The 11,153-nt window shown below is 35.7% G+C and overlaps 1 protein-coding gene across 1 annotated transcript; it reads right to left on the reverse strand.

Moving 5' to 3' along the window:
* Positions 1-2,218: 2,218 nt before the first annotated feature.
* LOC131156157 (inorganic phosphate transporter 1-4-like) lies at positions 2,219-6,470 on the reverse strand. Its single transcript, XM_058109616.1, has 2 exons — positions 6,379-6,470; positions 2,219-4,210 (listed from the first exon to the last, which is right to left on the reverse strand). The coding sequence occupies exon 2, from the start codon at positions 4,124-4,126 to the stop codon at positions 2,501-2,503; it is 1,626 nt and encodes a 541-aa protein (XP_057965599.1). The 5' UTR covers positions 4,127-4,210; positions 6,379-6,470; the 3' UTR covers positions 2,219-2,500.
* Positions 6,471-11,153: the final 4,683 nt, after the last annotated feature.

An 11,153-nucleotide genomic window follows, 5' to 3' on the forward strand; every position in this document is an offset into this window, starting at 1 on the left:
TTTCCAAGAACACAAATCCTGCAAAATTCCAACTAGCATGATTTCAAGCCCTTTAATAATTTCCTTTTGTGTATTTCTTTCATGTCGTGTTCCCCCATATACCCAAGGCGCATATGCCACAAGAGGGTCTCATCTGATTCAACATCTATAGCTGCAGCTCCACCTACAACGGTAGTTCCCTACAATGTGTAGATATTCCCATCTAGTTTCTGCCCTTTCTTTAGAGTCAGATTACCTTTCCATACCATCAAAACTCCACCTTTGGAATTTTAATTAAAGTCATTACAATCCAAAGTTCCAAGTGATATCAAACTCTTCCTCAACTCTGGTATATGTCTTACATTACACAACATCCTTATAGTCCCATAAAACATTTTTATCTTTACATTTCCTATTCCAATGATTTTTCAAGAATCATCATTACCCATAAGAACTAATCCAAAATTCACTAACCTGTAAGTGCTTAACCACTCCTTGTTCGGAGTCATGTGATAAGAACATGCCGAGTAAAGTATCCAAGAGTCTGTTAGATTATCCGACCCCATTGAAACTGATAGAACATCACCATCAGTACATGATGACCCCCCTTCTTGAACAACATTCACTGATTTTAAAGTATTCTCATGTTTTTCAGAATTTCCCTTCTTCCAATCCGGATACTCTAATTTCATATGCCCCTTTTTACCACATTTATAACACCCAATTTCTTTCTTCTTCTTGGATTGATTTCAGGATTTCTAACTTGATCCATGTTTGGATTTTCCTTTGCCTCTCTCGTTATTACCCTTTACCACAAGTCCTTCTCCTTTATCACATATTTTCAATCTTTGATGAAAATTTAGCAAAACACTTGTTACCTCTTCAAAATCAAGAGTTTATTTTCCCCCCGTAAGAGTGGTCATAAGATTTTCATAAGTATGAGTTGAGGGCAAAGATTTTAACAACATCAAAGTTTTGTCATCCTCATCAAACTTAACATCAACTCTCATCAAATCACTAATAATTTGATTAAAAGCATTTAATGTGTTGATCTAATTTTGATCCTCCAACCATCTTAAGCCAATACAAGTGTTTCTTAAGAAAATGTTTATTATTAAGAGATTTGGACATGTACCGGCTCTCTAACTTTCGTTATATAGCCACTGGAGAATCCTCCTCCATCACCTGATAGAGTATTTCGTAGGCCATACACAAGCGTATTAAAGAAGCGGCCTTTGCTTTCAAATCTACCCATGTTGCCTCATCCATTTCTTCCGATTGAGTATCAAGTAGAGCCTTAGCCATTCTTTGTTGCACAATAATGTCCTGCACTCTCCTTTGTCATAAACCAAAGTTCCTGATTTCATCAAATTTGACGATATCAAATCTTACAGAATACGATCCCGATGCCATAAAAAAAAAATCATTCTGATAGAATTTGTTGTAATATGGATGGGATAAATATAAAGTACAGTGGAATAAATACAACAAATAAATGAAACACAATCAGAAAATGATAAATAGCAAGAACAACAACAATAAGATTTACGTGGTTTGGCAATACCTATGCCCATGGAAGCAATGACACTCGAATTTCATTATGAAAATCTCAAAATATATAATACACTTCTCAGAATGATCACACACACTCAATACATGCCCAGAATGACATATATAACAGTTTTTCAGAGGTTTCTCTTCGATTACCCAACCACCACAACGTTTAAATCCAAAATTTAAAAAACTACTTGCAGTCCAAAACTTCTCATCAGCGAGAATAGGGGATTCGTTGATAAGATCAAGAAGGACACTCGTTAATGAAAATAGGGCATTCGTCGACAAGCCCATTTTCTGCTCTCGGTATCGTAAGATCTCTAAATTTTTCTTACTCTCTGGATCTCCTCATTGACGAGTACAAAACACTCGTCGACGAGTCTTCTGGTGCCACTTAAGAACACTTCAAAACTCATATGTTTCTTCTATTTGTGAATCCACTAAGTATAAGAGTCCCACACAAATGTAACACAATTTTATGCCTCCCACTGCAAAATGTCATTTTAACTTAGGGCCTCATGCAAATTAGTTTGCCAAAAGAAAATTTTGAGCTTCTTTTGACTCTCACTTTCTTTTCAATCCCTCTCGACTTTCTATCACTTCACTTTTTTTCTGTCATTCATACCAATAAAAGCCATAATGATCTCCAACAGTCTCCATAAATTTGCACACAAGATCAAAACTCTTTAGAAAACGAAGCAAAACAAATTCATTCACGGCCGCACCAACAGTGCTGCAGGCATGAACATACACACCATATCGAAATTTTATCATTATCCAGTTCACTTACTTTTCTGCACAGCAAAGCACCAGGGAATGGATAAAAACAAAAACAAAAGCAAAAGCCTAAAACTACCCTCATATTCTTCAAACCCAGAGAGAAATGCAGAAGACACTTAAACAAACTAGGCAGGTACTACTAAACCGGAAAAAAGAAAAGAAACAATAGAGCCTTTGATAACCAAACTTAAAAGACAGGGGCTGTCCTGTTCTGGGAAGAAGCAGCCTCCAATTCCACCGCGCCACCTTCGTCATTCTCTTGCTCACCTGAAATCTCCTCCAAGGATCTTCCATTGGGCTCTGGAACCAAGAAAGTGAACAACATGCCCAAGAAGTTGATCACTCCCAACACAATTAGTGAGTTCTTCATCCCAATTCCTGCAGGGTACCCTGCATCCGCCTTGGCCTTGTCCTGATTCTGAGCCAAATACAAGAACCCAAACGCACCCACTATCGCCCCAGCCTTCCCCGACGCCGCCGATATCCCGTGGCAAGTGGACCGCAGCCTCGCCGGGAAAATCTCCGCCGGCACAACAAATGTTGTGGCATTGGGCCCAAAGTTCGCGAAGAAGAAGGTCAGTGAATACATGATCACAAACCCAATTCTGTTGTCCTTGTGCGTCCAGTGATCATAAGGAATTGCTAATGCAAACATGAACGCTGTCATGAAGAAGAATCCCATCAGCTGGATGACGAACCTTCCGATTTTGTCGATCAAAGCAACCGTAAACCAGTAACCAGGGACAGTACTGCACAGAGCGATAAGGGTCTGTGCCCTTGCAATTCTATAAACCTCCTCGAGGGCATTCATGGTCTTCGCCGGAGGGATCCATCCGACTGCGCTGAAAATGTCTTTCTGGAACAGATTTTGACTGTAGAACGCAATGTCCAGTAAGAACCAGGTGCTTGCAGTTCCCAGCAAGTGCAGGCCATGTCGGCGAAGAAACTTCTTGGAGAACAATCCGAAGGAATTGGCTTCCTTCACAGCCGCGTTCTCCACTTTCTGGGGCTCTGCCTCGATGTCCACCTGCAAAACCTTCGACATATCCGCCGCAGCCTGTTTCATGTTCCTGGCGACGAGTGCCGTGTACCGAGCAGTTTCGGGCATCTTCATCCGCCAGTAGTAAGTGAGCGCAGCTGGGATGGCTCCCGCCATCAGAATGATGCGCCAAACATAGTCCGCCTGGGAGATGGTGGAGGCACCCGCATCGACCTGATACGCCGGGGCAGGGAACCCGGCGTTGAACGCAGCCGAGATCGCAATGCCGAAAATCCCGCCGGTCAAAATTCCAAAGCCTTGCATCGCAAAGACCGCTGCGATGAACGCCCCGCGAGTCTTCTTGTTGGCGTACTCCGACATAATTGTGGCGGAAAGCGGGTAGTCGCCTCCGATGCCAAACCCGAGCCAGAAGCGGAAGAAGCAGAGGGTAGCCATCACTGCTTTTGGGTCCTTCCCCATGGACAGACCAGAGGCGATGGAGCAAATCACCATGAGCATAAGGGTAATCCCGTAAACCTTCTTCCGCCCCAGTTTGTCACCGAGCCAGCCGAAGAAGAGCTGCCCCGCCAGAGTGCCGCACAGGGCGACCCCGTTGACGGCAGCGGACACATTGGGAGGCAGAGTTCCGGGCTTCTTCGCCCCGTCGACATGGTAGTAGATTCGGCCCAGCAGTTTTGTGACGAGGGAAATACAGAAAAGATCGTAAGCATCGGTGAAGAAGCCCATTCCGGCGATCACGATTGCCGTAAAGTGATACCATTGAGTTTTCGCGACGTCGAGCGCATTCAGCACCTGCAATTGTTCCTTGGCCATGGTCTTCTTCTTCTTCTTCTTCTTCTTCTTCTTCTTCCTCCTCTGTGACTTTCCTTCTGGAATAACCCCCCCGTGATCTTATATCTGCAACAAGATAAAGGAAGGGGAGCGATTACACCGTGATTCGTGACCGAATCGTGTGAAAAAATGAAGTCTAATCCCAGTATCCCGACTTTTTTAAAACAGAGATTCTGATAAGAAGGAAACTACCACTGAAAAATAGGAATATATGGCTTGCAAATCGACGGAACACGTGTCGCCGGTGGCACGCAGACTCCCAAACTTCCTATCATTCAATTAAACAATTACTCTGTTTTTAATTTAATTGTTATATTGTTATTATCCTTAATTATTATTTTTTAGCTAAAAAAAAAACAAGGTAATATTAATTTTAAAATTCAAAAAGCCCATTTTGAACGTGAATAGAATGAAAAAAAACTTTATTTTAGTATTTCCGTATAGATAATATTAGTAAAAGATTGAATTTTGTTTAATCTTGTTGGAGAGAATATTTTCAAATAAATTTTAAGAGGGCATTCTTCAATATTTTAAAAATATTTTTATTTTAAGAGAAATAATTTTTGCACAGATTTTTATTAAGAAAATTAATAAAAACTACTATTTCAAAAGAAACATGTTTCGTAATTTAATATCAGGTTCATAAAACTTTAATTATGGTTCCACATTATTGACATTATATAAGGTAATATCTCTTTGAAAAACCCCAACAACCCAATAACTTAAAATTAGTAATTACCTTCTCAATTATCACGCAGCAAATCTCAGGGCATATTCCATTGTGAACTAAAGAGGAGAGAGAGAGAGAGAGAGAGAGAGAGAGAGAGAGAGAGAGAGAGAGAGAGAGAGAGAGAGAGGCCATCTAATATATTTCAACGAGTAAATCATTTATTAAAAAAGGAAGATTAAATAGTGAGCACTTATTAAGTTAAGAATTTTGGTTGAAAAAAGAAATAAGTTTTTATTGTATTTTTTCTATATTAAATATTATCAAAATAAAATTTATTTTAATATGATTCAAAATAAAAATTTATAAAATTTTATTGATTGATCTGTTATATATTTTATTTTATTTTTCAATTTCCTCCACAACTAAATATGACAAAATGAGTTCATGTTTCAAACAAAACCTAAAAGTTTGTTTAAATAAAGAATCATATTTGGGGAAAGGAAATAAAAGTAAAGGAAAATAAAAAGAAATTTATTTTCCATTCTATTTTCTCCCACTTTATTAAAATACTAATAAAATAAATTTTTTTCTTAAATAATTAAAAGTTAAAAAAAATAAATACTAATATACAAATAGAAAAAAATTAATTTCATTTGAAATTTACTTTCCTTTGTTTAATGGTTTCCAAGTTTTAAAAAGAAACTGCAAAAATTATTTAGATTACTTTCAAACAAAGAAATTCTGACAAAAATAAATATTTGATTTTGAAAGTTTAATATCAAAAAAAACATATTAAAAAATAATCTAGGTTTAAAAAAAAAAAAACTTTTTTATTTAAAAAATATTCTAAAATAGAAATTTAGACAACTAGACTTGCCTTAAAAAAGGCATGCTTTGTAAACCACCCTTACAGATAATTATAATATCAATGCTTTTAATATAGTCAACTACGAATTGTAAAAAGGATGGAAGTTAGGTAAATTACAATTAAAATCACTTAAACAATTTTCAAATAAAAGACTAGCTTTTAAGTCATAGAACTATGAAATTACTAGTGCAATGTGTTACAAAATCATAAAATGTATAGTGAAAAGAGCATTAAATTTTGGCATGCAAATGATTAACATTGACACAACAAGGAAAATGAGAAAAAGAGATTTATAGGCATAACAAGTAGGGTGAGAAAGAAGAAATCTTAAAGATAACTAAGGAAAAAGATAATCAAAACCAAAGAATCAGAAGGGCATCAAATTTGATATTTGTAAAAGTAGGAATTTTAATTTTTATAGAAAATGATTCTTTGTTTCCTCATTGATTTCAATATTTTCAACCAAATATAAGAGAAATATAAAGGCATATCTATAATCTCACCAATATTAAAAAATAATTTTTCACATTCAATATGATAAAAAAAAAATGAGAATTAGAATGTATCTCTCTTATATATGTGTGTATACTCGCGTGTGTGTGTGTGTGTGTGTGTGCGCGCGCGCGCGCATGAGAGAGAGAGAGAGAGAGAATATTATAAGAACAGAAATATATAGAAGAAAATTTTGATACTGACCTGTTTCTATTTGTCTTAACGATTTGTGTGAACAAGAAAATGGAGAGTAGAAAAAGAGAAGAGAGATGGAAGAGGAAGAAGTAGATGCAAAATGGAAGGCGCGAAGTTGTGAATTTATATGCACTAGACTCTTTGTAACAAATTGGAATCTCCACTCGTATATTCCTCTATATTTTCGTTTTTTTTTTTCACTAGGTCCACTCATTCTTTTTGTTGTGAGCCCCTTCATTTGCTCCTTGGGCTTACCACTCCTTATATAGGCTGCCATTTCCATTTTTGAATTACCAATGGCCCTTTTTTCTTATAAGGAAAGATTATATAGCTGGCAAACACCTTATTATTGATCATTTGGTTGATATATGATACACATCCAGTTGGATGTACATACACGCTCTATCACAATATTATCAATTATCCTTTTTAAAATCGATAGAAATTATTTGATTTTTTGATCATAAATTTATTTTGAGTAAAACATTAAATGAGCAAGTAGAGTAGGAACGCTCAAAGTTAGCATATGCTTGGACCGTACAACTGTATTTTTGTAAATCAAGTTGATTTCAACATGTGCTTAGGTGACGCAACATTTTACAAGGGTAATTCAGTCATTTAACAGTCCTCATAAAGAAATATGGCTATCAAATGTGTGAATGGATTGTGACTCACGCTCACTTTAAGGGAATGCCTTAATTAAGAAAATCTTAATTAAATTATAATGATAATTATTGCTTGATTTAAATATGTGTGTGTGTGTGAAAAGAATATTAAATTATTGCGTAAAAGACATTTACTTCTAATATTAAAAAGATTCGAACCTTTATGATGTTTTATAAAATTCATAAATCTCTCATGGCGTTTGATTTTTGGGATAATGAATTCCTACATAATAAAAAAAAAAAATTATTATTCGCTGCTTTTTTTTTTTTTTTTTGGTTCTTGACATACATTAAATTACATTAATATTGCTGAAAATTTAGAGTATCTAAGAAAAAAATATATATGTAAAAAGTGTGAATTTTATTTATTATGATGAGATGAATTTCTATCAAATACTAAAAAATAATGTAATCCCACATTCACCAAAAGTGCAAACTCTGTCATTATATGCTTTTTAACCATTCTCATAATCTTTGCAAATCAATTCATTACCTAATTTTGCAAGTTCATTTCCCTAATCTTACCGGACATTGTAAAATTAGCCATTACTAATGATAAAATAATTATGCTTTGCGGGGCAAAAAAAGTGGAAAACAAAGAGTAGAGTGGGAAAAATAGAGGGTTGGTTTATGCTCATGCGTATTTGGAAAAGGAGTGGAAGTTAAAAGAGACTCATTTTATACCAAAGGATTGCGAAAAGACAATCCTACCAAATTAGATGAATTGGTAAAGACGAAATGAAGAAAATAAGGAGTTGAAGTTTTCTAGTAGAGTGCATTATATTAATTAGTTTGTTTTAAAATATGAAATTAAAATCTAATGAAAATGAAAATAGTCGTAAATTTTCTAAACATTCTCAATAATTATAATAAAACTTATTTAAAAATAATTTTCTATTTTTCAATTGCTATGTACATCAAGATTTCTCTTACAGCACTAAAAAGATAATTTTGGAAAATGATAATTTAGTAAAATAATTATAATAATCTTTACTTATTGAAATATTTTCTTAATTTATATTCTTTTAAGATTTTAAATCATTTTAATCACATTTTTAATTTCTATTTGGCTCAATGACAAAAATTAATATTTGTTCAATTAAGTGTTTAAGTTGTTTTAGTTTTATATGTTGTATATGTGTGGCTCTTATACTTCGTGGAGTACATAGACAAAAGGAAGAAAAACATATATGAAGCCTTTTGGTGATGAGCAGTAGTGATTCGTTGACGAGTGTGCCTCACTCATCGATGAGGAGATACCGAGAGTCAAAAAAATTCAAAAGTTCTGAGATACCGAGAGCAGGAAAATCAGAAATTCAAAGACTCGTCGACAAGTAAACCCTTCTCGTCGACAAATGCTCTCGGGGCTACGAGAAAGAATTCAAATTTTGAATGTGAACGTTGGGACAGTTGGGTATTTGGAGGGAAGCCTTAGAGGGGTTGATGAATATGTCTTTCTCGGCATATTGTGAAGAGAGAGAGATCATTGTATCTTTGTATTGTCTAACTTTCATTTTCATAAAGAAATCCTTTATCGGATTGCTCCCGTGGATGTAGGTTTTGCCGAACCATGTAAATTGTTGTGTTGTTTCTTATTGCTTTTCAGATATACAACGTGTTGTGCTTATTTGCTTGCTGCATTTTATATTTCTGTTGTACAATCCCATACTCATTTTTACAACAATTGGTATCAGAGTGTTGTTGTCATGGCATCAGGTTCTTCTTCTGCAAGGTTTGACGTTGCCAAATTTGATGGAATTAGAAACTTCGGTTTGTGGCAGAGGAGATGTAGCAAGGGATGGTGAATGCTTTGTATGGTGTTCAATCGGTCGATATGGATGAGGCAACTTGGAGAGAAGTGCAGGCAAAGGTTGTTTCCACAATACGATTGTGTTTGCCCGACGAAGTGCTTTATCATGTAATGGAGGAGGATTCTCCAGTGGCTCTATGGCAAAAGTTAGAAAGCCGATACATGTCCAAATCACTTTTAAATAAATTATTTCTTAAGCAGCATCTTTATTGGCTTAAGATGGTTGATGGTTCAAACTTAAATCAACACATCAGTGCATTTAATCAAATCATAAGTGATCTAATACATGTTGATGTTAAGTTTGATGAAGATGATAAGACTTTGATGTTACTAAACTCCTTGCCAGCAACTCATACCTATGAAAATTTAGTTACCACTCTTACTTGGGGAAAAAAGACTCTTAGTTTGGAAGAGATGATAAGTGCCTTATTGAATTTTCATCAAAGGCTGAAAATTTGTGATGAAAACTCACACGGAGAAGGACTTGTGGTGAAAGGTAACAATGAGCATGGAAAAGGAAAGTTCAAAAGTGGATCGAGTCAAAAATATCGTACTCAATCCCAGAAGAAAAAGGATATTTGGTGTTAAAATAAGTGTGGTAAAAAGGGGCATATGAAACCGGAGTGTCCGGATTGGAAGAAAGGAAATGCTGAAAAGTATTAAAGGACTTCAAAATCAGCAAATGTGGTTCAAGAAAAAAATTCAGTTTGCAGTGATAGTGATGTACTTTTAGTTTTTTCGAGGTCGGATCACCTTACAGACTCATGGATACTTGACTCGGCATGTTCTTACCTTATGACTCCAAATAAGGAGTGGTTCAACACTTAAAGGTTGGTAAATTCAGGTTCGGTTCTTATGGCGGGTAATGATGTTTCTTGTAAGATCATTGACATTGGAAATGTTAAAATTAAAATGTTTGATGGCTCTATGAGAACCTTTAGTAATGTAAGACACATACCGGAGTTAATAAAGAGCCTTATTTCACTTGACACCTTGGATTGTAATGGTTTCAATTACAAGTTCGAAGGTAGGGTTATGAAAGTATGGAATGGTAATTTGACAGTGATGAAATGGAAGAAACTAGATGGGATTATTTACACGCTGTAGGGAACTATTGTTGTAACTAGAGCTGCAGTCGTAGATGCTGAATCTGATGAAACCGTCTTGTGGCATATGCATCTTGGACATATAGGGGAACATGGTATGAAGGAACTTTACAAGAGGAAACTCTTGAAAGGTATGAAAACATGTGAGTTGGATTTTTACAAGATTTGTGTTCTTGGAAAACAAAGCAGGACAAAGTTCAAATCATTTATACCCAAGACGGAAGACATTCTTGATTATGTACATTCCAATGTTTGGGGCCTGGTTAGAGTAGCATCAAGAGGTGGACATATGTACTATGTGAGTTTTGGTGACGACTACTCACGGAAAGTCTAGGTATACTTCATGCGGCATAAGTCTAATACATTTTTTGGGTTCAAGTTGTCGAAAGCTAAAATAGAAAAATAGATGGGGAAAGAAATCAAATATTTGAGGTCAGACAATGGGACCAAGTACACCTATTTGAGGTTCATGGAGTTTTGTGAGAAGCAAGGCATTAAAAGACACTTTAGTGTACGCCGAACACCTTAATAAAATGGTGTGGCTAGAAGAATGAACCGAACTCTAGCTAAAAGTGTGACACCTTGAACCCGCCAAATGGGGCCCGGGTGCCATGTATTCTATTTACCTGTTTTTGATACCATAACATCAATTACGCAGTGGAAAAATAAACTAACATCCCTTAATAACATAACAGAGTTCTATATCAATACATCCGAAAATAGTATTCTCCAACATCTAGTATTCAAATATATGCATCTCAGAAAACATAAACAAAACCCAAAAATATTCATCAAAATTCTATACCCTCTCTCTCTCTCTCTCTCTCTCTCTCTCTCTCTCTCTCTCTCAAAAATGCTACGCCAGCCCCGAGCTCACTGAGCTCGATCACACGGAGGTTCTGAAAAAGATGAAATTCATATTGGGTGAGACACATCTTAGTAAGACGGAATAGATTAATACTAGTGTGTGTTTATCATGAGATTTGTGTATACAATATAGTCATCATTTATAAATTAATCCACAATTATGAAATCATTCTCTGTCCCTACTTACACACATGCAGTGTATTTTATTAAGGAGAGTTTCCCAAGGATTAGGGTGATTACCCGCCCATATAAGTAGCATCCCTTTACTCTGATATGTTATGCAACCCAGTATGGCTACAACTGATGCTCATCAGGGCACTTACCTTGCTTAGTAAG

The sequence above is a fragment of the Malania oleifera genome, chromosome 5, assembly GCF_029873635.1.
Source record: "Malania oleifera isolate guangnan ecotype guangnan chromosome 5, ASM2987363v1, whole genome shotgun sequence".
Classification (NCBI taxonomy): domain Eukaryota; kingdom Viridiplantae; phylum Streptophyta; class Magnoliopsida; order Santalales; family Ximeniaceae; genus Malania; species Malania oleifera.